The sequence below is a fragment of the Callithrix jacchus genome, chromosome 7, assembly GCF_049354715.1.
Source record: "Callithrix jacchus isolate 240 chromosome 7, calJac240_pri, whole genome shotgun sequence".
Lineage (NCBI taxonomy): Eukaryota > Metazoa > Chordata > Mammalia > Primates > Cebidae > Callithrix > Callithrix jacchus.
This window is the reverse complement of record NC_133508.1, coordinates 74,044,533-74,071,530: the sequence shown is the minus strand read 5'-3', so window position 1 is coordinate 74,071,530 and position 26,998 is coordinate 74,044,533. Positions and strand designations below refer to the sequence as shown.

General features: G+C 44.1%; 1 protein-coding gene across 4 annotated transcripts; it reads left to right on the top strand.

The window, feature by feature from the left end:
- The first annotated feature begins 2,461 nt into the window (after positions 1 to 2,461).
- MEAF6 (MYST/Esa1 associated factor 6) lies at positions 2,462 to 26,998 on the top strand. 4 transcript variants are annotated; one of them, XR_008482683.2, is made up of 9 exons: positions 2,462 to 2,559; positions 3,682 to 3,797; positions 7,268 to 7,355; positions 7,489 to 7,534; positions 16,076 to 16,268; positions 21,077 to 21,106; positions 21,212 to 21,268; positions 21,890 to 21,923; positions 23,281 to 26,998. XR_008482683.2 is itself a non-coding variant. In XM_035250844.3 (8 exons), exons 1-8 carry the CDS (start codon positions 2,470 to 2,472, stop codon positions 23,287 to 23,289), a joined length of 606 nt encoding a protein of 201 aa, XP_035106735.2. In that variant the 5' UTR covers positions 2,462 to 2,469; the 3' UTR covers positions 23,290 to 26,998. The 4 variants fall into 4 exon arrangements, 2 of the variants coding, with proteins under 2 accessions (XP_035106735.2, XP_035106736.2); XR_013519929.1 differs by lacking the exon at positions 21,077 to 21,106; XM_035250844.3 differs by lacking the exon at positions 21,212 to 21,268.

Genomic DNA, 26,998 nt, shown 5'->3' with positions numbered 1-26,998 from the left:
TCTTGGCCAGGCTGGTCTTGAACTCCTGACCTCTGAACTTCTGCCTTGGCATCCCAAAGTGCTGGGATTACAGAAGTGAGCTACCACACCCGGACTTTTTTTGAGACAGAGCTTTGCTCTGTCGCCCAGACTGGAGTACAGTGGCATGATCTTGGCTCACTGCAACCTCTGCCTCCTGGGTTCCTTCCTTCACCTTGAAAAAGAGCATTGACAAAACTCCCAAAACTAACATCACACTTCATGGTGAGAGGCTGAATGTGTTCCCCTTAAAACAGGGAACAAGGGCCTGGCACAGCGGTTCACACCTGTAATCCCAGCGCTTTGGGAGGCCGAGGTGGGTGGATTACCAGGTCAGGGGTTCAAGACCAGCTTGGCCAAGATGGTGAAACCCCCATCTCTACTAAAAATACAAAAATTAGCCAGGCGTGGTGGCTGGCGCCTATAATCCCAGCTACATGAAAGGCTGAGACAGAGAATTACTTGAACCTGGGAGGGGGAGATTGCAGTGAGCCGAGATCACGCCACTGCACTCCCGCCTGGGTTAGAGAGCAAGACTATCTCAAGAGAAAAAAAAAAAAAACAAAAAACCCCCCAAAAAATGGAACAAGGTAAGGAAGTCTAATGTTATTATTTTTATTTAACAGAAGTCTGTACAATAAGGACAAAAAAAAAAAACCAAAAACAGCTTAGAAAGAAAAAAAACAACTCTTTATTTGCAGATTAAATTGTTATCTATGTAAAAAAATCCCAAGGAATGTATACAAAAACATTTACTGGAAGTCTGCACAATAAGGAAAAAAAAAGGAAATAAAAAGCAGTCAGTTTAGAAAGAAATAATAATAAAAACACCTCCCTATTTGCAGATGAAATTATCTATGTAAAAAATCCCAAGGAATGTATACAACCCCCCCCTAAAATTAGTAAGGGTGTTAAGCAAGATGGCAGGTTACAAGATCCACACACAAAGCCAGTTACTCAGAATGTAGCACAGAGAGACAAAAGGTTGGAAAATACAGACGGTAGGTTAAAAATAAAGGCTTCTTATGTTCGAATTCCAGAAGGAGAGAGAAAATGAGACAGGCGTCTGAAGAAAAATGACTGCAATTTCCCAAAACGGGTGGAAGATACCAACCTACAGATCATAGAAATCTAAAGACTTCCAAGCAAGACACAAAACAAAAGAAGAAAAAATATCCCACTTAGACTTATGATAGTGAAATCGCAGAACAGTGAAAGATGGAGCGCTGAGGTGGGAGAAGTTGAGGGTCAAGTGAAACGATTTACACCTTGGATTTAACAATAAAAGCAAACTTGTACTTGCAGTTTGGTACCTGCCAAACCTCTTACACAGATTAGGTGATTTACTCCTCACAGCAACTGTATTAGGTATATTCTATTACGTCTCTCTTTTCTTTCTTTCTTTCTCTCTTTCGATGGGAGTTTCAGTCTTGTTGCCCAGGCTGGCGTGTGATGGTGCGATCTCAGCTCACTGCAACCTCCACTTCCCAGATTCAACCAATTCTCCTGCCCCAGTCTCCCGAGTAGCTGGGATTCCAGGCATGCGCCACCACGCCCGGCTAATTTTTTGTATTTTTTAGTAGAGACGGGGTTTCAACATGTTGGCAAGGCTGGTTTAGAACTCCTGACCTCAGGTGATGGGATTACAGGTGTGAGCCGCCGCGCCCCGCCTACTGCTTTCATTCTACAGATGAGGGAGTTGAGATTTGGTTACTTGCCCAAAAGGGCACACTTTATCGATGTAGAGGTAGGTAGTTCTTGCTCTAGTTTTGTGCCCTTAACCACTACACATACTTGTCTCTCCAAAGGGCAATGGGAAAATGGGAAGGCACTGAAAGACTTTAAACTGGGGAGTGATAACATTTGTTTTTGGAAGATCCCGGCACCACTGCGGGTACTGGATTCAATGGAGCTAAGGGTGGAAAAAAAGAAACTGTTGGAATAGTGTAACCCCAAACAGGGAGGGCCTGAATGACCTAGGGAGGTGGCAGAAGGGGTAGGCACAAGCAAATGGACTTGCGAGCTCTTTCAGAACCGAGAACATAGGGGTTGAGCTGGGATCACGTTTAACTCCGGGTGGACAGTGAGGATAACCAGGTTTCTGACGCGGACAATTCGGCGGATAGTGCAAGTCATTCACAAGGTGGAATGAGGTGGGGCGCACAGGGGACTTCAAGGCCTGAGGACGAGCTCGGCTTTGGACACGGTAGATGTGCGGTTTCTGTAAAGCCGGCGGCCAGCCGAGGGGCAAGAAACGGCGCAAAGGGTCGAGACCAGAGGGCCAAGTCTGTGGAACTCTCGGGGCAGGATGTTCGAGAGTCCCCGCGGGAGCGCGCCGCCGCGCGGGTTTCCGGAAGCCGCGCGCGCAGGCGCAGTGCGAGGGGGCGCCCCCTGGTGGCGCAGGGACCGCCCCCAGCCTCGCGCCGCTGCCGCCGCCCGCCTCAGCACAACATGGCGATGCACAACAAGGCGGCGCCGCCGCAGATCCCCGACACCCGGCGGGAGCTGGCGGAGCTCGTGAAGCGGAAGCAGGAGCTGGCGGTGAGGGGTTGGGACCGGGGTTGCCCGGTATGGGGCCCCGCTCCTGCCCTGCCTCCAGGCCCCAAGCCTGGTCGCGCAAGGCCGTTCGTTACTCAGGGGGCGCGCCGCGGCGGGCCGGGAGCTCGGCGGCCTAAGGCGGTTTGCGCATTCCGCGGCCGGCAGTTCGGCTTCCGGGCTGTGCAAATCCGGAGCGGGAAGGGAGCCGGGAGCCCGGAGCGCGGGAGGGGGAGGGGCACCGGCAGCCGCAGGAGGGGGCGTGGAGGAGGATGGTGCCGGGGCTCGGGGCTCGGGCGTTAGGAAGGGCGAGCGTCCGTGAGCCGCGGTGGTGGGCGAAGCGGGCGAGTCCGTGATCTTTGCGGGGTGTGGGGTGGGGCAGGTCGGGGAGGGGGTTCCAGTCACCCTGTCTGGACTTTAGAGGATGGTGGGGAGCGTGTTCTTTTTGGTTCTAGGAGTAGATCCGTTGAATGGAGGTTTTTGATTGATAGGGATGTGATGTGTTTGGGAGCATCTAGAAGGTGACAGGCTAGGGAAAAAAGAACATATTCTGGAGAATTCGCAATGGTGACAGGCACCCAGGATCCCATGCACCCTGGTGGCTAATCTCTTCCTGCCCTCGAGTCTCAGCTTGAGCACCCGGGAGGCCCCTCTCACCTGAAGCTGCCCTTCCAGGTTTCCATAGCAACTGGCAGTCCAGTGCCGGCGGCCTCTCTGAGCCTGTGAGAGGGGAGCAGGGGAGGGGGTTGACGCTGAAAGGCTGCTCACCCTCCCCTCCCCTGGTAGCGATACCTTTTGTGCGTGGGAGTGGACATCGCCCAAGTTCTGCCTTAGCCTGGGTTCTTGACTCCGGATTTCTGTGAACCCTCCGAAGTATATGCAACATTTCGCGTGTGTGTGTGTTTTTCTGGGGACATGTTTTATACATTCAGGGGTCCGTCATCCCTAAAGGTCTAGACTGGCTTAGAGTCCTAAATGTCCTGCCCGTCACCGTATCATCAATCTCTCCACAAGGGTAGCATGGGCAAGCTTGCGTTTACAAATCTAATATCAGGATTTCATTTGGGTTGAGACTTAAGTGTTTGCATTTACAAGACATTATTCATGTCCCTGTTTTTCATCTCTCAGGAAACACTGGCAAACTTGGAGCGACAGATCTATGCTTTTGAGGGAAGCTACTTGGAAGACACTCAGATGTATGGCAATATTATTCGTGGCTGGGATCGGTATCTGACCAATCAAAAGTGAGTGTCGGAAGCCTGTAGTGTTCCTATTGTGCTTTAGTAACGTTGGTTTGCAGGACTGCATGCTCTTAGTAGCAACTTTGCTACTAAGTGGTGGTGTGGTCTGGACTTGAACTCTTGGACTCTGGGTCCTGCCTCACTGAATAATCTTAGACAAAGCTCACATGTGTAAAATAGGAAAAGTGGGCCTATGGCACAGGGTGGTTGTGTCAGGCTTAAATGAAATAAAGCATATGACTGTATCTTACACAGCAGCACTCTATTACATTTTTTTTTTTTTTTTTTTTTAATCCTGCCTCAGGTTTATTTGTACAAATAGCACAGGAGGACCCCAGCCCCATGCAGATGGCAGCCCCAGGGGAGTTACACCAGTCCTTCTGTCCTCGCATTGGCAGACAAAGATATCTATTCTGAAGCCTTTGTAGGGGCCTGGGCACCTTTGAGAGCCTGAGCTGGAACTGAAACTGGAGCTGAAGCCTGGACCTTGGTTTGATCCTTGGCCTTGGCCTTGACCTTGACCTTTGGCCGGCAGAGCCTGAGCCCCTTGGCAATGCGTGCCCGAGCACGCTTCCCAAGCTTGGGGTGGGCAATGTAGGCAAGTCGATCGAGCTTGCGGCTGACACCCTTTGGGATCTTGGGCTTAACCTCCTTGGGCTTTACGAGGGCCTTGATGGCCTCAGCTCGTGCACTCATGGCCTTGGCATTGTTGGCCTGCATCTTCTTTAGGCCCTTCTTGTTGTGCTTCTTGGCAAAGCGCATGTTCCTCAGGAACTTGGGGTCCACCCCCTTAAGAGACTCGTATCTTTGTGATCAGGGTTTCTTGATACCATTTCTGTGCCATTTTCGGGACTGGTTGTGTGTGGTGTGGTTCTTGGACTTGGCCATGTCTGCACCCAAGCCGCGGTTCCCGAAGCTCCTAGCCTCTATTACATTTTTTACACGTTTTAATCAGTCATCAGTTCTACCCTCATGGTGTTTTTCTTTTTCCTCCTGAGTAGCTGGGAATTACAGGTGTATGCCACCATGCTTGGCTAATTTTTTAATTTTTAGTAGAGATGGGGCTTCTCCATGTTGGCCAGGTTGGTCTCGAACTCCTGACCTCAGGGGATCCACCTGCCTCAGCTGGGTGTAATCCCAAAGAGCTGGGATTACAGGCATGAGCCACTGCACCCGGCTAAAAGTTCATTTTTTCCCATTGTGATTAACAAGCAATTTTGGATGTTACATTTTCAGATATGAATATACTGCTCCCTCTAAATTCGTTTTCAGTTGTTAGGTATACACTCTTGATGCTTATCTGAATCCATTATTACACTGGAAGTTGCAAAATGGTGGTTCTCTAATTTTATTATTCCCTTTATATATTTATTACTGGCATTCTGAAGAGGAGTCTTCCTTTTTTGTCTTCTTTTCCTTTCATTCTCCCACATTTGTCCCTAATGTGGTCAGAGGGAGCCTCCTCAAGCTGGTTTGTTTGTCATTTTGTGTGTTTTTTTTTTGAGATGGAGTTTCGCTCTTGTTACCCAGGCTGGAGTGCAATGGCATGATCTTGGCTCACCACAACCTCTGCCTCCTGGGTTCAGGCAATTCTCCTGCCTCTGCCTCCTGAGTAGCTGGGATTACAGGCACATGCCACCATGCCCAGGTAATTTTTTTGTATTTTTAGTAGAGACGGGGTTTTACCTTGTTGACCAGGATGGTCTCGATCTCTTGACCTCGTGATCCACCCGCCTCGGCCTCCCAAAGTGCTGGGATTACAGGCCTGAGCCACCGCGCCCGGCCTTGTTTGTCATTTTGACATGACCCTATTACTCTTTGAGCATTCCATTGCTTTCTGGCCCAAAAGATGTCCCATATTTACCTTGTGCATTTTCTGTCCAAGACCTGGTATCAGCCATTCCTCTTGGGAACCCTGGTTCTTTCTTTAAATTTGAGAATTAAGTTTATTTAAGAGACACTTCATATCACTAATCTGTTCTGGACTTTTAAAATAATAAACATTAAAATAAATACATTTGGGCTGGGCACAGTGGCTCATGCCTAGAATCGCAGGCTGAGGTGGGCAGATCACCTGAGATCAGGAGTTCAAGACTAGCCTGGCCAAGAAGGCAAAACCCCATCTCTACTAAAAATACAAAAATTGGCTGGGTGTGGTGGCTCATGCCACCTTTAATCCTAGCACTTTGGGATGCCAAGGTGGGTGGATCACTTGAGATTGGGAGTTCGAGACCAGCCTGACCAATGTGGAAGAACGCTGTCTCTACTAAAAATATAAAATTAGCTGTTTGTGGTGGCACATGCCTATAATCCCAACTCTCAGGAGACTGAGGCAGGAGAATCGCTTGAACCCAGGAAGTGGAGGTTGTGGTGAGCCGAGATCACGCCATTGCCTGGGCAACAAGATTGAAACTTCGTCTCAAAGAAAAAAAAAAATTAACCAGGCATGGTGGGGTGCACCTATAGTTCCAGCTACTCTAATAGAGGCTGAGGCAGGAGAATTACTTGAACCCAGAAAGTGGAGGTTGCAGTGACCTGAAATTGCACCACTGTACTCCAGCCTGAGAGACAGAGTGAGACTCTGTTTCAAAAAGAAAAAAAAAATAAGGCCAGGTGCAATGGCTCATTCCTGTAATCCAAGCACTTTGAGAAGGCCAAGGTGAGTGGATTATAAGGTGAGCAGTTCAAGACCAGCCTGACCAACATGGTGAAACCTGTCTCTACTAGAGATAAAAAAATTAGCCGGGTGTGGTGGCATGCACCTATAATCCCAGCTACTTGGGAGGCTGAGGCAGGAGAATTGCTTGAACCCGGGAGGTGGAGGTTGCAGTGAGCCGAGATTTTGTCACTGCACTCCAGCCTGGGTGACAGGGTGAGATTGTCTCAAAAACAAAAAAAAAAAGGCTGGTTATGGTAGCTCATGCTTGTAATCCCAGCGTTTTAGGAGACCGAGGTAAGTGGATCACCTGATGTTAGGAGTTTGAGACCAGCCTGGCCAGCATGGCAAAACCCTGTCTCTACTAAAAATACAAAAATTAACTGGGCATGGTGGCGGAGATTGCAGTGAGCCGAGATTGTGCCACTGTACTCCAGCCTGGGTGACAGGGCATGGTGGCAGGCACCTGTAATCCCAGCTACTTGAGAGGCTGAGGCAGGAGAATCACTTGAACTTGAGATGCAGAGATTGCAGTGAGCCGAGATTACGCCATTGCACTCCAGCCTGGATGACAGAGCAAGACTTTATCATACATACATACATAAAATGAACATGTGAAGCAACTAAATCTCATGTCCCACAGTGGGGCATATACCATATATTGGAAACATTGCTTTCTGTGTTCAGTGTAAAGGTCATTTGGGCCATTTTAAGTGATTTGGAGGCTTCCTGTATGGAACATGGGTCCTGGGGCATTCCTAGCTTGAGCCATAGACATAGCTTGGTGCTCATAATGAGATTCTTCTGTGTGTTTTAGAAACTCCAATAGCAAAAATGATCGAAGGAACCGGAAGTTTAAGGAAGCTGAGCGACTCTTCAGCAAATCCTCAGTTACCTCAGCAGCTGTAAGTGGTGGCGGTGGGGGAATCTTTCTGTGGGCTGTTGTTGGGGAATGTGAGTTTTCTCCTTCCTTTCCTCTGGGAATGCTCTTCTGAGGTCTGTGGTCACTTTCCTAGTAACTGGTGGCTTTTCTTTTAGGCAGTAAGTGCATTGGCAGGAGTTCAGGACCCGCTCATTGAAAAGAGTAAGTTTATGTTTTTATGTTTCTCATCAGTTTATTTTTAAGCTACCATAGCCCTTATATTTAATTCATACGGTTGTGTATCTGAGGACTGCATTTCTTATGCTCTTCCCTCTTCTTCCTAGAAGTTATTAAACTTTTAGGGTATCCTTAATCATGTTTTCTCCACTTCCCCACTTCAGACAAGATCTTACTCTGTAGCCCAAGCTCTGGAGTACAGTAGCATGATCATAGCTCACTGCAGCCTCAAACTCCTAGGCTCAAGCAGTCCTCCTGCCTCAGCCTCCTAGGTAGCTAGGACCACAGGCATCTGCCACCACACCTGGCTAATTTTTAAATATTTTAAAGAGACAAGGTCTCACTATGTTGCCCAGGCTAGTCTGGAATTCCTGGCATTAAATAATCCTCGCACTTAAGCCTCCCTAAGTGTTGGGATTACAGGCGTGAGCCACCATGTGTGACAAATCATATTTTTTCCTTTTGAGGAAGAAATTATGCAGCCTTTCTTGCCTCTTCTGTCACATGAAGATTGGCTTTTACATCTCAAAGACAGAAAGATATATTGTCATTCCTGATAAATCTTACGACTTCTTAGGGAATTAAAACAATAAGTTTTATGGACAATTTCAAATATATCTTAAAAATCCTCAAGTACCCATGTACCCAGTTTAATAATTCTTAGAAAATGCTCATCTTGGCCCGATGCAGTGGCTCACGCCTGTAATCCCAACACTTTGAAATGCAGAGGTGGGAGGATCGCTTGAGCCCAGAAGTTCAAGACCAGCCTAGGCGACCAAGCCAGACCCTGTCTCTACAAAAAGTTAAGAAATTAACCAGGCTTGGTGGCATGTGCCTGTAGTCCCAGCTATTACAGAAACTGAGATGAGAGGATCGCTTTAGCCCAGGAAGTTGAGGCTGCAGTGAGCCATGATCATGTCACTGATCCAGCCTGGGTGACAAAGTGAGACCATGTCAAAAAAAAAGAAAAGAAATGGTCATCCTGTAAACAGGATGTACCTGTCGGTTCTTAAATATAAAATGGAAAATGGAGAGACAGTACCACTTACTTTGTAAATTAATTCTGTCTTAATGTTTTTTTGCATGTAAGCCATACAATCTGATTTCCAGTGATGGATTATAAATTTGTGCATTTATCTTTCTGAGTCAGACTCAGTGTAGCTGTATTGGATGTTCTCTGTGTATTTCATCACCTTGAAATACAGCCTGTGCTCGGTATTACTGTGTACTTCTTTTCAGATGGTATATCTTGTTGTTGGATCTAGTTCTTTTGTTTGCATTGTGGCAGTGATATGAGGAAAGGGATTTTAGTCGTTTGGAAATTAGAAGTACTTAATCATTATCTCCATGTACAGATTTCTAAATCTGTGGCTCTGCCCTCTGCCTTTTTCCTGGCTTTAATCCTACATTTCCTTTTTTTTTTGAGATGGAGTCTCACTCTGTTGTCCAAGCTGAAGTGCAGTGGTGTGATCTCAGCTCACTGCAACCTCCACCTCCTGGGTTCAGGCTTCAGCTTCCCAAGTAGCTGGGACTACAGGTGCACGCCACCATGCCCAGCTGATTTTTGTATTTTTAGTAGAGACGGAGTTTCACCATGTTGGCCAGGCTGGTCTCCATCTTCTGATCTTGGGTGATCCACCTGCCTCAGCTCCCAAAGTGCTGAGATTATGGGCGTGAGCCACCACGCCCAGCCTTAAGCCTGCCTTTCCTTCTAGACATTTCCACTCATACCCACTTGAACATTTTTTTTTTTTGGAGACAGTTTTACTCTTGTTGCCCAGGCTAAAGTGCTATGGGGTGATCTTGACTCACCGCAACCTCTGCCTCCTGGGTTCAAGCGATTCTCTTCTTTCAGCCTCCTGAGTAGCTGGGATTACAGGCATATGCCACCATGCCCAGCTAATTTTTATATTTTTAGTAGAGATGGGGTTTTACCATGTGGACCAGGCTAGAATTACAGGTGCGAGCCACCACGCCCAGCCCAGACATTTTATTTAAAACAGAATTGTTCTATTTCCTTCAGAATTTGTCTTCACAGATTTTTTGTGATGGTACTTCACTTTTCCCTCATTCATAACTCTGTACGTGTCTTTGACTCCTTTCTACCAGCCTCGTCAACTATATCAAGTCCTTTTGATTTTTCTTTTACTATGACTGTCTACTAAATCTTCTTTTTTTTTGAGACAGAGTTTCACTGTTTCTACCCAGGCTGGAGTGCAATGGCGCGGTCTTGGCTCACCACAACCTCCGCCTCCTGGGTTCAAGCAATTTTCCTGCCTCAGCCTCCCGAATAGCTGGGACCACAGGAACGCACCACCATGCCCAGCTAATTTTTGTATTTTTAGTAGAGATGGGGTTTCACCCTGTTGACCAGGATGGTCTCAATCTCTTGACCTCGTGATCCACCCGTCTTGGCCTCACAAAGTGCTAGGATTACAGGCGTGAGCCACCGCACCCAGCCATAAAATCTTTTTAATTAATGCCACTTCTAGAATGTAGAGCTATATCATATTTTTTGTAGAGGAATAAAACTGGTTAAGGAACACTCTGGACCTCACTCCTATGAGTTGAGATGGAATTATATCTGACTTACTTTGACTTAGTTTTCTTTTTTTTTTGGAGACAGAGTTTTGTTCTTGTCACCCAGGCTGGAGTGCAATGGCTCAATCTTAGCTCATTGCAACCTCCTCCTCCTGGGTTTAAGCAATTCTTTTTTTTTGAGACGGAGTTTCGCTGTTGTTACCCAGACTGGAGTGCAATGGCACGATCTTGGCTCACCGCAACCTCTGTCTCTTGCGTTCAAGCAATTCTCCTGCCTCAGCCTCCCGAGTAGCTGGGACTACAGGCGCGCACTACCAGGCCCAGCTAATTTTTGTATTTTTAGTAGAGATGGGCTTTCACCTTGTTGACCAGGATGGTCTCGATCTCTTGACCTTGTGATCCACCCACCTTGGCCTCCCAAAGTGCTGGGATTATAGGCGTGAGCCACTGCGCCCAGCCCTTTTTTTTGTTTTTTGTTTTTTTTTTTTGAAGACAGGGTTTCACCATGTTGGTCAGGCTGGTCTTGAACTCCCGACCTCAGGTGATCCGCCCGCCTTGGCCTCCAGAGTGCTTGGATTACAGGCGTGAGCCACCACACCTGGCCTTCAAGCAATTCTCTTGCCTCAGCTTCCCAAGTAGCTAGGATTATAGGCCTGCACCACCACACTGGCTAATTTTTGAATTATTAGTAGAGATGGGGTCTCACTATGTTGGCCAGGCTGGTCTTGAACTCCTGACATCAGGTGATCCACCTGCTTCACCTCCCAAATTGCTGGGATTACAGGCATGAGCCACTGGGCCTGGCCTTGAGTTAGTTTTTACAAGAGCCTGTAATCCCACCTTGGCTTAGTTGATCATTCAGTATATGGCTGTTTACCTGTCTACTTGCAAGAATAGCTGTACTTAGGTACTTGTCAGGAAAAGAATCAAAGTTACTGCTTTCAGAAGCTTGACTGAGACAAACGCTTATGTACTAAATATTTTTGGCTGAGCACGGTGGCTGGCTAATACCTGTAATCCCAGAACTTTGGGAAGCCAATAGTCTCAGCTACTCAGGAGGCTGAGTGGGAGGATTGCTTGAGCCCAGGAGTTCAAGGCTGTAGTGAGCCATGACACTGTAGCCTGACCTTGTCAGAACAAAACAAAACAAAACAAAAACCTAAAAAGGCTGGCGAGGTGGCTCATACCTCAGAACTTTGGGAGGCCGAGGTGAGAGGATCTCTTGAGCCCAGGAGTTCAAGACCAGACTAGGGAACACAGTGAGACCCTATCTCTACCAAAAACAAAACAAAACAAAACAAAATTAGCTGGATGTGGTGGCACACACCCTGTAGTCCCAATGACTCAGGAGGCTGAGGCAGAAGGATCAGTTGAACCCACTAGGTCAAGGCTGCAGTGATTGTCTAGCCTGGGTGACAGTAAGGCCCTATCTCAAAAAAATAAAAATTTTGGTTCTCCTTATGTATATTTTCTTTTGTTACATTTGCTTTTGTGGTCACATCTGAGAAACTATTGCCTAACCTGGTGGCATCTAAGATTTTTTTTTTGAGACAGAATCTCGTTCTGTTGCCCAGGCTGGAATGCAGTGGTATGATCTCGGCTTACCACAACCTCCGCCTCCTGGGTTCAAGTGATTCTCCTGTCTCAGCTACCCGAGTAGCTGGGACTATAGGCGCACGCCACCATGCCTGGCTAATTTTGTATTTTTAGTAGAGATGGAGTTTCACTATGTTGGCCAGGCTGGTCTCAAACTCCTGACCTCATGATCGTCTCACCTTGGCCTCCCAAAGTGCTGGAATTACAGGCGTGAGCCACCGCACCCAGCCTGTCATCAAAGATTTTTAATTTTAGCTCTTACATTTATGTCTATGATCCATTTTGAGTTAATTTTTGTGTATAGTGTGAGATGGTGGTACAGCTTCATTCTTTTGCATGTCAATATCTAGTTGTTCCAGCACCATTTGTTGAAAAGACTACTTCTTCATTGAATCGTCTTGTCATCCTTGTTGAAAATCAGTTGACTGTAAATACAAGAGTTCATCCTGGGACTCAGAATTCTAGTCCCTTGATTTATATATTTATCCTTATGCCAGTACCACACAGTATTGATTACTGCAGATTTGTGTAGTATGTTGTTTTTTAATGTGATATCAGTTTTCTTGAACATCAGAAGGGCAGGATTGTCTGTCAGTATATTTTTTCTGTAATAGCTTTATAGCTCTAGGCAGGGATGTCCAGTCTTTGGCTTCTCTGGGTCACATTGGAAGAAGAGTTGTCTAGGGCCACACGTAAAATACACTAACACTGGCCAGGCACCGTGACTCATACCTGTAATCCCAGTACTTTGGGAGGCCCAGGCAGGTGGATGATCTGAAGTGGGAGTTCAAGACCAGCCTGGCAAACATGGCAAAACCCCATCTTTACTAAAAATACAAAAATGAGCTGGGTGTGGTGGCATGTGCCTGTAATCCCAGCTGCTCTGGAGTCTGAGGCAGGGGAATCGTTTGAACCTGGGAGGTGGAGTTGGCAGTGAGCTAAGATTGCGTCACTGCTCTCCAGCCAGGGTGTGACAGCAAGACTCCATCTCAAAAAAAAGATAACTGGTCCCTGCTACCTACATGACCTGACCTTTTTTGACAACTTTTAGAAACAGACTGTGTGTGTGTGTGTGTGTGTGTGTGTGTGTGTGTATTTCTTTTTGCAACCTCTGCCTCCTGGGTTCAAGTGATTCTCCAGCCTCAGCCTCCTGAGTAGCTGGGATTACAGGTGCCCACCACCATGGCTGGCTGGTTTTTTGTATATTTGGTAGAGGCGGGATTTCACCATGTTGGCCAGGCTGGTCTTAAATTCCTGACCTCAGGTGATCTACCTGCCTTGGCCATCCAGAGTGCTGGGATTACAGGCATGAGCCACTCTGCCCAGCCAAATAATGTATATATTTAGGATCCTTCAACATTTGAATAAAGTGAAAGTCTTCCCTTACTCATCTTTATCTATTAAGAGTTTAGCCAGGTACAGTGGCTCACGCCTGTCATCCTAGCTGTTTGGGAGGCAGATTCAGGTGAATCACCTGAGGTTGGGAGTTCGAGACCAGCCTGACCAACATGGAGAAACCCTGTCTTTGCTAAAAATATAAAATTATGGGTGGCACCTGCCTGTAATCCCAGCTACTTGGGAGGCTGAGGCAGGAGAATCACTTGAACCCAGGAAGCGGAAGTTGCGGTGAGCCAAGATCGTACCATTGCACTCCAGCCTGGGCAACAAGAGAGAAACTCCATCTCAAAAAAAAAAAAAGGTTTAAATTCCTTTCAGGAAAAACAGGTACATATATAAAGCAAATACAAATATAACTGCATTAGTCTGCTTTCACACTGCTATAAAGAAATATCTGAGACTGGGTAGTATATAAAGAAAAGAGGTTTAATTGACTCTCAGTTCTACATGGCTGAGGAGGACTCAGGAAACTTACAGTCACGGCGGAAGGTGAAGAGGGAGCAAGCACCTTCTTCACAAGGTAGCAGAAGAGAGAACTTTTGTGGAGGGGGAACTTCCAAACACTTTTAAAACCATCAGCTCCTGTGAGAACTCCCTCACGATCACAGGAATAGCATGAGGAAAACCACCCCTGTGATCCAGTCACTTCCCACCAGGTCCCTCCCTCAACATGTGGGGATTACAATTCGAGATGAAATTAAGGTGGGGACACAGAGCCAAACCACAACTAAGTGTGTGTGTGTGTGTGTGTGTGTGTGTATTTTTTTTTTTCTTCTTGAGACAAAAGTCTTGCTCTGTTGCCCAGGCTAGAGTGCAATGGGACAGTCTTGGCTCATGCCATCTCTACTTCCCGGGTTCAAGCAATTCTCCCTGCCTCAGCTTCCCAAGTAGCTGGGACTGCAGGTGCCTGCTACCATGCTTGGTTAGTTTTTGTGTTTTTCTTTTTTTTTTGAGACAGAGTTTTGCTCTTATTGTCCAGGCTGGAGTACAATGGCATGATTTCGGCTCACCACAAATTCCGCCTCCCAGGTTCAAGCAATTCTCCTGCCTCAACCTCCCGAGTAGCAGGAATTACAGGGATGCACTACTATGCCTGGCTAATTTTTATATTTTTAATAGAGACAGGGCTTCTCCACGTTAGTCAGGCTGATCTCGAACTCCCAATCTCAGGTGATCCACCCGCCCCGGCCTCCCAAAGTGCTAGGATTACAGGCAGTGTGAGCCACCACACCCAGCCAATTTTTGTATTTTTAGTAGAGATGGGGTTTTGCCTTCTTGGCCAGGCTGGTCTTGAACTCCTGACCTCAGGTGATCTGCCCACTTCAGCCTCCCAAAATGCTGAGATTACAAGCATGAGCCACTGTGTTCAGTGCTTTGTTTGTTTTTTGTTTATTTTTTAAGAGGCAGAGCCTCTGTTGCCAAGGCTAGAGTTCAGTGTGGTGGTGAGATCATAGCTCACTGCAGCCTCAAACTCCTGGGTTGAAGTGATCCTCCCACCTTAGCCTCCTGGACAGCTGTGACTATAGGCATGTGACACCACTGGCTAATTTTTAATTTTTGTTTTTGTATAGATGGGGGTCTGGCTGTGTGGTCCAAGCAGGTATTGAACACCTGGCCTCAAGCCATCCTCGTGCCTCAGCCTCCGAGAGCACTGGGATTATAGGCATGAGATACTGTGCCTGATCTATAGTCTTAAAAATATATATATTTATGCAAGTTGTTACTGAACTTGCTTTTAATTATTAATGTATCTACAGCGATGACTTAAAATTGAGAATTTATGTCAGCTGAAGATTATTACTGTGTTTTAAAAATATTCTTGAGTGCGTGGCTGATGCCTGTAATCTCAGCAGTTTGGGAAGCCGAAGCAGGAGGATTGTTTGAGCCCAGGAGTTCGAGATCAGCCTGAGCAACATATAAGACTCCATCTTAAAAAAAAAAAATTATCCAAGTTTGGTGGCACATGCCTGTAGTTCCAGCTACTGGGGAGGCTGAGATGGGAGGATCATTTGAACCAGGAGTTTGAGGCTACAATGAACTATGATCACACTAGTTCATACCAGTGCACTCTAGCCTGTGTGACAGAGTGAGACTTTGTCCCAAAATAAATAAATAAATAAATAAGTAAAACCTATCAGGCTGGGTATGGTGGCTCATGGCTGTAATCCCAGCAGTTTGGAAGGCTTAAGCACATGGATCTCTTGAGCACAGGAGTTCACGACCAGCCTGGGCAACATGGCAAAACTCCATGTATACAACAAGTACAAAAATTAGCCGGGCTTATGCTGATGGGCACCTGCAGTCCCAGCTTGGGAGGCTGCGGTGGAAGGATTACCTGAGCCCAGGAAGTCAAGGCTGCTGTGAGCGGAGATTCTGCCACTGCACTCCAGTCTAGGTGACAGAGTGAGACCCTGTCTCAAAAAAAAAAAAAAAAAAAAAAGACACATCAGGTTCAAATCCAACAGAGCTTAAAGGTTAAACAAACAACAACAAGAAAAAATTATCAGAGTAATTCAGGAGTGGGCTCTCTTTCCCCTCTGTTTTTGTTTGTTTGTTTGGTTGGTTGGTTAAAAAGGATTCCCATATAGTTTGGGGAAGAAACCAGGGCCAGCTATAGACACTTTTTCCAAAATCATCCCTCATTCCCCTGGAGTCCTGTCTGATGTTTTTAGTAATGCTTTTTGTATAATTATGAATCCCATTAGTGTAGTCTGTGGTTGAATAATCTTTATGCAGTGAGTTTATTCTGGCTGTCTGTTCTTGTCTCCCAGCTGCCCTTAGAGTTGTTGCCTTTGGTTACATTGTTTCAGATTACATGCTTTTTCAGGAGCTCTGGTAACTTTGATCCTTTGTGTGCATCTTCTCTGTCAATTAGAGGATAAAGAGTGGTTTTTTTCTACCTACTAGTGTTCAAAAAATACTTCAGGTTGATGGACAGATTGCCTGAGGAGTACTGATGATGTGTTTGGAAACTTGTTTTATTTCCTCCAGGGGAGCCAGGAAGTGGGACAGAAAGTGACACTTCTCCAGACTTCCACAATCAGGAAAACGAACCTAGCCAGGAGGACCCTGAGGATCTGGATGGATCTGTGCAGGGAGTGAAACCTCAGAAGCCTGCTTCCTCTACTTCCTCAGGGAGTCACCACAGCAGCCATAAAAAGCGAAAGAATAAAAACCGGCACAGGTCAGTGGCAGGGATCCCACCCCCTGCAGCTTCCATGACCATTACTGTGAAGGGAATTGCCTAGAATAACAACGCTTTAGGATTGTTGCAGAGCCTTTCTGTTACTGATGGCAAGAAAGTCCTTTGGTCCAAGTGAATAGTCTAATTTGCTCAGAGAGAGGAATTGGTGGACATTAGAATAACCCTCAAGGAAGACTCCAGGATATCCTCACTGTTTCTAGTGCAGAATAGTTTTATTCCATAAAACCTTGTTTCATATGGTGAACATGGGATACTTTTAGAAGAGAAAAAGGAGAAATAGAAATGGGATCCGTGTAATAGTATTTGAAAAATGCCACTAGTACATAATGGGAAGCTGTAAAGTGGGATGAAGTCTTCTGCTGTTAATCCTGATTTTTGCCTACTTTTATTTTGTTGTGGATGGAGAGAATTGATTTCAACTGCCTTTTTTTCTCTTTAAATACAAGTTTTTTTATTGCTTGTGATTTTTCTGTTTCTGTATTTCTCAGCAACATGCTGACTTCAGATAATGGAAGAACAGTATAAAGCCTGTAAAATATGAGAGTGTCTTCGTAGGTAACATGTAACATCGGTGCACCGTGTTTTTTTTTTGCAGTACACATAATGTGATAGGAATGATGCCAATGGACAGAGAGGCCAGGTGTCACCCAGAGGGGGTTTCAGCATTCACTGTGCCTGGGGTTTGTATGATAATATGGGGGCTTGTTAACTCAGATAATTGGAAATTATGCAGCTTGACCCAAAGAGGATAATGTACAGTTTCTAAACTAAGGAATTTTGCTGGCCTCAAACCTGGGATACATGGAGACCCTATACATACCTGTTTTCATGCTTCCTAGAAGTTTTGAAGCAAGGGCAAGATTCCTCATTCTAGAAACTGTATTCTTTCCTCCTCTCCTGGAAGACTGCATGCAGAGCAGGTAAAAGGGGGCATGCAAGGAATGGGTGGCATTCCTGTCCTCCAGTGTGCTTCTGGATTTGCTTTACAAATCTGTAGCATATTCCTTCATGCACCCAATGCATTAAACTTGGCAGTACCTGGGGATAACGTAGAATTAACTCTGCCTGAACCTCCTTGGTTGGCATCAGCTGGATCTTCAATTCTTTTTTTTTTTCTTTTTTTATGCTCCTTTCTTTAAAGATCAAATTTTTCAGGATCTTCAATTCTTTTAAGAGTTTTTCTTGTTGATGGTAATAGTGTTTTTTAGACTGCAGAAATAGTATTCCTTCAAATAGTGAGTAAGGACTGCTGCTTAACATTTTTCTGCAAACCAGAAGTCTCCATCCTGATCACATAACTATACTAAAAAATAGCAAAAATTGCATATTCCTCTTTATATATTTTTGAAAGGCTGTAGGTTATTTGACCAACTGTAGTAAGACTGGTGCTAGCTTATCACGAATAGAAAAGAAACATACTCTTAAAATTTTATTTAATTGTCAAGATAATTAAATGTCATACTCTGCATTGTTCTGTTAAATTTATTCCAGTGTCAGTCAGTCAGTTGTTTGTTTGTTTGTTTATTTATTTATTTATTTCGAGACAAAGTCTCTTTCTGTCACCCAGGCCGGAGTGTGGTGGCACGATCTCAGCCCCCTGCAACCTCTGCCTCCTGGATTCAGATGATTCTTCTGCCTCAGCCTCCCGAGTAGCTGGGATTACAGGGATGCACCACTGTGCCTGGCTAAGTTTTGTGTTTTTAGTAGAGACAGGTTTCATGAACTCCTGATCTCAGGTGATCTGCCTGCCTCGGCCTCCCAAAGTGCTGGAATTATAGGTGTGAACCAGTGTACCTGGCCTAGTGTCATTTTAAAGTAATGATTATTTTCTTATTTCATAGTGTCTAGAGGAGGGAGGAAACTCTTTCAGAATTTCTGGGGCTTTTTCCATTATTGATTAATAGACTCTCTAGATAGCTGTTTATTTCAGGTCATTTTCATTAATGACATCATTACCTGTTGACTGATAAAAAGGAGTTAAAGAAGTGCTAAACTTCACTTTCTTCTTGCAAGTTTCTAGCATACTTAGTAGGAACAATACTACTTCCTATCCTTTCCTTGCAGTAGGAGCTATCTCCTTCCAGAAGAATAGTGGTGTTGTAAAGATCTTTGATATTAGTTACTGCTTCACAAATAGTGTTTTCTGTTTGGAAAGCAGAATCTTGCTTTTTATTGCTGTCCTTTTGTCTTCCCTCTGATTTAATATCTGGCTGATCTCCCTTGGCCTTAGGCACTCATCTGCCCCAAGAAAGGAGAGTGAAGCTGATTTTCTTCCTTTCTAGGGAAGCCAGATTCAGTGTGCCTGAATGGTACATGAGTGGCCATTTAAGGTTCTTAGACTCATGCCATCTTTAGTCAGGAACTGTGTCTGGTCCAAGCCCCTTACTATTGACCAGACCTCAGTGGGTCTGGCAGATTGGGGTAGGGGCAGAAAATGGTGTCTATGTACATTGCTAAGTTTGTACCCAGTACAGTACGTGTTTCTCTTCCAGTGTGCCATACCGCATATATGCACTTGAGCAAAAGGAAATAACTTTTGAATTTGCCCTCTTCAGGAATATGAATTTTTTTTTTTTTTGGGAACAAGATCTTGCTTTATTGCCCAGGCTGGAGTGCAGTGGTGAGATCATTAGGCTTACTGCAGCTTCAACCTCCCGGGCTCAAACAATTCTCCCACCTCAACCTCCCAAGTAGCTAGGAATATGAGCATGTGCCTGGCTAGTTTTTGTATTGTTTTTGAAGAGACAAGGTTTCACCATGTTACACAGGCCGGTCTTGAACTCCTGGGCTTGAGTGATCTTCCTGCCTTGGCCTCCCAAAGTGCTGGGATTACAGGCATGAACCACCACACCCCACTAGAATATAAAAATTTATCAAATAATTTTTAGCATCCATAAATGATGATATTGTTCTGAATTCTTATATTTTACGTGATACCTGAACAATAAGTCATTCCTGGTATCTTTACAGAAAAAGTTGAAATAATAGCATATAGTGGCCAGGTTTCTGTGGCTCATACCTGTAATTTCAGCACTTTGGGAGGCTGAGGTGGAAAGATCACCTCAGCCTAGGAGTTTGAAACCAACCTGGGCAACATGGTGAGACCCCCCCACTCTCTACAAAAAATACAGAAATTAGCTGGGCATGGTGATGTGCCTGTGGTCCCAGCTACATGGGAGGATGAGGCTGGAGGATTGCTTGAGCCCAGGAGTTTGAAGCTTCAGTGAGCTGTGATCATGCCACTGCACTTCATCCTGGGTGACAGAGGAAGACCCTGTCTCAATGATAATAATAATAACAAATAACATATAACTATTCTTATAACTTTCTGTTAGTATAAAAATTTATTTTAGATAGTCTGTAAAGTGTTGATTAATTAGATACAGTCTATTTTAATTTGTGAACAAAGTCACGCCAGGCCGTAAGTGAAATATTTGATAATTCCTGGTTTTGTACGCCTACTATATACTCTCCCAAATGTCTCAAGTGAAACTATTGTGTGAGAGATATTGACATTAAGCTTTCTTCCAGCTTTACTCTTGCAAACATTGTCTAGGAGGAAAATATATCTATTTGCATATTGTTTTAGCACCTGCTACAGTCTGGAAGGTGTTGGAGCCAGTGAAGGAGCAGGTGTCATGCTCCAGGTTAATGTTTGCTTTGGAAGCCAGCCCAGACCATGGTCTGCTAGCGGTGATGGCACAAAATGGCCTTCTCCTCTGTACTGCTCCCTCCAGATCCCTGAGACTCGGGTTCTTGTGGATGGCAGCTTTCTCTTGTTTTTGTGCTGCAGGCTGGGCGCAATGGCTCATGCCTATAATCCCAGCACTTCGGGAGGCCAAGGTGGGTGGATCACCTGAGGCCAAGGTGGGTGAATCAGGAGTTCGAGACCAGCCTGGCCAACATGGTGAAACCCTGTTTCTACTAAAAATATAAGAAGTAGCTGGGTGTGGTGGCATGAGCCTGTAATCCCAGCCACTGGGGAGGCTGAGCAGGAGAATCTCTGGAACCCAAGAGGCAGAGGTTACAGTGAGCCGAGATTGCACCATTGCACTACAGCCTAGGCGAGAAGAGCGAAACTTTGTCTCAAAAAAAGGAGGGAAGGGTGCTGCACACTTCTGTGTTCCTTAATTGTAGCCCTGATGTAGACAGTTAGCTGCCATCACCTACTTAGGTGGCAGAGCAATACTGTTCTTCATTTTCTGGAACAAGTTTCCACCGCTGAAGTTCATTCAGCTTTGGGCTTCTAGGATGAATGCTGTAGAAAAGGAGCATGGTGTTCCCTGGACATGTTTAGAGCATATAACTTGAGTAAAAAGTTGTAAAATGTTTTTCTTTTTTAAAGTTTAGAATGTTCTATAGTTTTTTTATTTTAGTGCAAGTATATTATGCTGAGTTAGTACTGTCTTCAAAGTGCCTTTCATTATATAACTAAACCTCTTTCTCTGTTTCTTCTAATGCCCTAATTATATTTTTCAATACAATTAAGTATTTTAAAAGTTCTAACTCTGAATCTGGCAGCTAATAAAAGGGCTCCAGGTGTCTGTAGTTTTCTAATGAAATAACTTTTTCTTTCATAGTCTAGTCTTCTGCTTAAGAAATCCGTTGAAGGAAGGGAATCTCCTGACCACAAAATCTTTGGTGCTTTGATGTTTGAAACTTTGATGCTTAAGATTCTTAAAGCTGGTTTTGTTTCTACAATTCTTGCTAGGGTGGCTAATCAACTAATTTATTGAATTAGTATATTAATTTCTGTTGCTTTCTTCCTTTCAAATGCTGCCCCTCAGCCCGTCTGGCATGTTTGATTATGACTTTGAGTAAGTTTGATTTGAATTAGTATTTGTGCTGTGTTGTTTAGTGTGTAGACACCAGTATGCCTTTTTGAGACCTTTCTAACCCATAGTTTATCTGTTTAATTGTAGGTATATATATTAGGTTAGGCTGGGAAGTTTTTTTTAAAACAGAAAAACGTGATGGAGGTAACATTTTATTTAATAACTTAAGCAAAATTAAGTAAACTTCTTTTATGCATTTTAGTTTCTTTTAAAATAGATAACCTTTAATTCATATTTAAATTGATTTTCTGGCTTTGCTTCATAAGGAGATTAATAGCTTAAGATCTTGATATTTTGCTTTGGAAAGATTTAAAAATTGAAATTCATTTAATTTATTTTGTGTTTCATGTCAGGAAATACAAACTCCTAGTCTCTTTCCTATTGTTAATCACCATGTGCCTTAATAATTTTCAGTGATATAGTTACAGAACTAACACATTAACATAGAGCATGCCCTCTTAATTCAGTCTCTTTAACATGTAGTTTTGGAATCGTTTTAAAATTATATGGCTTTTGTAGCTGCTGTATACATTTCTTTTTAGAGTCATCTAAGTTTGCCTTAGGGCAAAAGTATCTGCTCATAATTTTTAATACTTGCTTGATAATATCTGGGTAAACAACTAAATATGACATAGTCTAATGAAGAATGTGGATTTTTCTTAACCAAATAGTCTTTGTTATAGCTTATGCCCTATGCAGTAGCTGATTGTGGGCCCCATTTTCTTTAAATTAAAATGGAAATATCTTTTATCTTTTCTGTCACAGGATTGATCTGAAGTTAAACAAAAAACCACGAGCTGTAAGTATCAGCCAGACCACTTCAGAGAGGCGGGTGATTTTGTAGATGATTAGACAAATGTATTTGTCTTCAGAGTGTTCTCTGAAGCTTAAGTGTTCCTAACCTGGAGTCATAACTCTTGATTTAAAGTCTGGGGTGTCCATCGGGATATGCTTCAACTTTTAGGTGTTATTTATTTATTTATTTTGAGAAACAGTTTCTCGCTCTGTCGCCTAAGCTGGAGTGCAGTATTGTCACAATCACAGCTCTCTGCAGCCTTGACCTTCTGTGCGTGGCCTCCCGAATAACTGGGAATACAGGCATTACCTCCTCGCCTGGCTAATTTTTGTGTTTTTTGTAGATATGGGGTTTTGCCATGATGCCCGGTCTGGGAATTCCCGGACTTAAGCAATCCTCCTACCCCAGCCTCACAAAGTGTTGGGATTGAGCCAATGTGCCTGGCCTATGGATTTTGTATTTTAAGGAAAGAGGTCACGTGCATTTTTTTTTTTTTTTTTCTGAAATGGAGTCTCACTCTGTCACCTAGGCTGGAGTGCAGTGATGCAATTTCGGCTCACTGCAACATCCGCCTCCTGGGTTCAAGCAATTCTTCTGCCTCAGCCTCCTGAGTAGCTGGGATTACAGGCGTGCGCCACTATGCCTTCCTAATTTTTGTATTTTATTAGAGGCGGGGGTTTCACCATGTTGGTCAGGCTGGTCTCAAACTCCTGACCTTGTGACTCACCTGCCTTGGCCTCCCAAAGTGCTGGGATTATAGGTGTGAGCCACTGTGCCTGGCTGATCACATACATTTTTAATGATGAAAAATTCCCTTTAATTAAATAATAAATTGTTAATAATAGCTTTTTTTTTTGAACTGGTGAGTTCAGGTGCTCTAATAAGAGCAGAATTGATGTTTCAACCCTTTATGGACTCAGAAGACAGACCATTTTCAGATGCAAATTATTGTACATTATATTTGTAATAGAAACTTTTTTTTTTTTTTTGCTATAGGGTCTGATTCTGTCGCCCTTGCTAGAATGCAATGGTGCTATCTCAGCTCACTTCAAGCTCTGCCTCCTAGGCTTAAGCTGGGACCACAGGCATGCACCACCACACCTGGCTAATTTTTGTATTTTTTGTAGAGATGCAGTCTTAATTTGTTACCCAGGCTGGTCTTGACCTCCTGACTCCAAGTGATCTGCCCATGTGGGCCTCCCTAAATGCTGGGATTATAGGTGTGAAATACAATCTTTAGCTATAGAGCAATGCCCTAGCAGAGTTGTTGATGAGTTTTTTTTTTTTTTTTTTTTTTCCCTTAGGGTCAAACCACTATTCTGCCGGGAGTCAATTGAAACTTTTGTTTTTCTCTCTTTAGGACTATTAGAAGACACATTAGCGCAGAAGCTTCCAGGCTGTAGAACCCTGCTTCCCTTCTCTGACCTCACAAAGATAAACATCCTTCACCTGAGTTCGTGGCCATCCATCTCTGCTCTCCTAGACCCAGTGCCTGTGACTGAGTAGTTTGTTTTAAATGTGACAAACAAATCATTTCTGTAAGACATTGGATGATTTACTTCATGTCGTTTTTAGTAACAGAACTGCAGGAAGATCAAGACATAGTTATAATTCCAGCAAGTTGCTAACTGTGCATTTCTCCCTTCTTAGAATGAATGTCTCCCCCCAAAATGGCTGGCAACAGCTTCATCTGTGATCCCATCAAGAAATATTCTCTGGTTTTATTTTATGCTGAAAGTAGAACACAAATCACATTTCAGATGGATGCTGTAAATATCTGGCATTTTCTTGTATTGTTTTATGTTTTCTTATTTTTCTCTTGTTTTTGTCATCTTATTTTCTTTGGGGTCTTTGTGTAATGCCTTTGTACGGCTCATACCTTCCTGCTGACATATCTGATCATCTCTTTCATGCAGTTGCCAATATTCATAACTGAAAATAATCTGGTTTATCATAAGTAAAATGGGAAACTTGGCGCTCTCTTTTTTTGCAAGGGGAGGTAAAGAGTGTTTATTTAGTAATTACCTATCTTAAATCTGAGTTGGAAGCAGATTCATGTTCAAGGCACAGGAAAAATGGAAAAACATAAGGTTAAATCAATTCTTTTTAAATAGCTATTTTTATTCTTTTGTATAAATAAAATTTCACAGGCTTCAAATTCTCATGCTTTACTTTGAAAGCCGAGATTGTTTTTTTCACTTATTTTGTTTATTCATATCATGCCTTATGGAAATTTCCTCTTCTGTATTTTCTCTCTTTGCTGGTATTCACCTGATTATTGCTAAAAATCACCATGGTTGGCATATGGAAAGTCTCAAAATTATACCAAAAGTGATAACTTACGAAGTTCTTAAGTGGAGTGAAAGGAGAGCATCAGTGAGAGCCATTGTTGCCAGCAGTGCTCCCTTTTGTTGGAGGGCTTGATGGAGCAAGGAACTTAATTGTTACCTGCCTGTAGTGCTGTGGTGATCTACCTTGGCTGCACATTAATCACCAGAGCAGCTTTAAAATACTCATGCTTGGATTCCACCCCCCGAGACTGGGGCACAACCTAGTTATTGGGATTTTCTTTAGAAAAGTTCTTGGGATTCTGATAAGAAGCCAAGTTGAGAACTACTACATGAGAAGACTGAATGGGTTAATTTAAATCCTATGTTATGAATTGGTCCAAGGGATAAGATTTGGGGTCTGCCCTTTCCTTTGACTCTAGTTAGTCATAGTCCTTGACTTTGGCCTATATCTTTGTAAGAAACAGTATGTTTCATTTGTGATAATATTGGTAGAGCTGAATATGGATGGCATCTCCTGTAAAACAAGTCTACCTTGTCAGATGTGCAAAAGCTTTCACTCTTGTTCTTGAATAAAATTCTGTGGGGTTTTTTTTTTTTTTACCGGCTATTTAGATGTCTTTGGCTGTGTCTTTGGTAGCAGAACTCCAATGTCAGGAATTTTAAGGGAATAGTTTCTTGTATTTAGATTATTTCTTAAAAAAATCCCAGAAGCATTCTATATCTTTTGTCTGTTGGTTTGCTGGGAGGGAGGAGTAGGATGCCTGTAGTTTCCTTCCTTTTGAGGAAAGCACACAGCAGACCTTAAAATATTTTTGACTTTTGCAGTTTGAGATTGCTAGAGATAGAATAGTACTGCTCTGCTGCACCACTGCACTCCAGCCTGGGCGACAGAGCAAGACTCTGTCTCAAAAAAAAAAAAAAACAGTATTGCTCTTAAAAAGATGATTTCCATATTTATGAAACTGCAGTGGGATGCCTGCAGTTTCCTTCCCTATGAGGAAAGCACACAACAGACCTTAAAATATTTTTGACTCTCATAGTCTGACATTGCTAGAGATAGACTAGTACTGCTCTTAAAAATATTATTTATGTATTTTATTCATTTATTTATTTATTGACAGGGTCTTGTTCTGTCTCCCAGGCTGGATTGCAGTGGCCTGATCAAAGCTCACTGCAGCCTCTAACTTTTGGGTTCAAGCCATCTTCCTGGTTCAGCCTCCCTAGTACCTGGGACTGCAGGTGCATGCCACCATGCCCAGCTAATTTGAAAATTTTTTGTTTTGTAATGATGGGTTCTTGCTGTGTTGCCCCAGCTGGTCTCAGACTTCTGGCCTCAAGCAGTCCTCCTGCCTTGGCCTTTCAAAGTGCTGAGATTATAGGCATCAAGTGATTCTTCTGCCTCAGCCTCCCTAGTAGCTGGGACTACAGGCATGTCCCACCATGCCCGTCTTAAGTTTTGTAATTTTAGTAGAGACAGTTTTGCCATGATGGCCAGGCTGGTTTCAAACTCCTGACCTCAGGTGATCTACCTGCCTCAGCCTCCCAAAGTGCTAGGGTCACAGGTGTGAGCTATGGCGCCTGGCAATATAGAGTAGTCTTGACATCTTGACCTGTGCAGTAGATAAGAGAATTAAAATGAATGGTAGATAGTCTAAACTTGAAAGTTAAAGAGCCTAAGCTTGAAACACTCTTTGACTTAGTTTTTGCATTTATTCTGTCTTCTGTGCCCCCACCAGCCTTACTCCAAATTAATGAGGCTTTCTTTTTTGGGGGGGCATGGAGCCTTGCTCTTGTCACCCAGGCTAGAGTGCAGTGGCATGGTCTTAGCTCACTACAACCTCCGCCTCTCGGGTTTAAGTGGTTCTTCTGCCTCAGCCTTCTGAGTAGCTGGGACTACAGGTGCGTGCCACCACGCCCAGCTAAGTTTTGTATTTTTAGTAGAGACTGAGTTTCACCATATTGGCCAGACTGGTCTCGAACTCCTGACCTCATGATCTGCTCACCTCAGCCTCCCAAAGTGCTGGGATTACAGCTGTGAGCCACCGAGCCAGCCTAGTTAGTGAGGCATTATTAAGCTTAAAAGTTCACATTGAGCTGGATGTGGTAATGTGCGCCTTTAATCCCAGCTGCTTGGGAGGCTGAGGCGGCAGGATCGCTTGAAGCCAGGAGTTTAAGGCTGTAGTGTGCTGTAATCATGTGTGAATAGCCACTGCACTGCAGCCTGAGCAACGTAGCAAGACGCTGTCTCTAAAAACAACAGAAAATTGGCCTCTGAAGCCCTGACTGCAGGGGTAGTGGTTTATGTGAAGTGTGGGGAGAGAGCAGGATTGTGCTTCTTTGTACACATTCGCTTCTCCCAGGATAGTGTCATAGTGCCTAGGAAGGTGACGTGCATGTAAGATAGTGAAAAGAAGGGACTGGAATTTTCATGCCTGTGTTCGTCTAAATGAGCGTTATCATGTTTGAATTGTCTTAAGTGGTAAGATTCATGATTTGAAACAAAGTTTTTGCTTTGAAATACTGCTTCTGTGGATCGAAAGTTGTCACCACTAAAGTGGGCTGTGGAGTCGATGCTGATCCTCACTTAGGACAGTGGCCTCCAAGGGAAAGAGGGCGCACAGGATGGCTGGGCGGGGGTGGGAAGAAAAGATTGGGCCTTTGATTTATATTCACTTTCAGGCCCAGCCTTACTTAGTTTCTCACTTTGAATATATTGTATACGTCAATATTTGTTCATTAGTACATGTAGGTCATTAATTTATAAATAAAAGGTTGAACCACACAAAA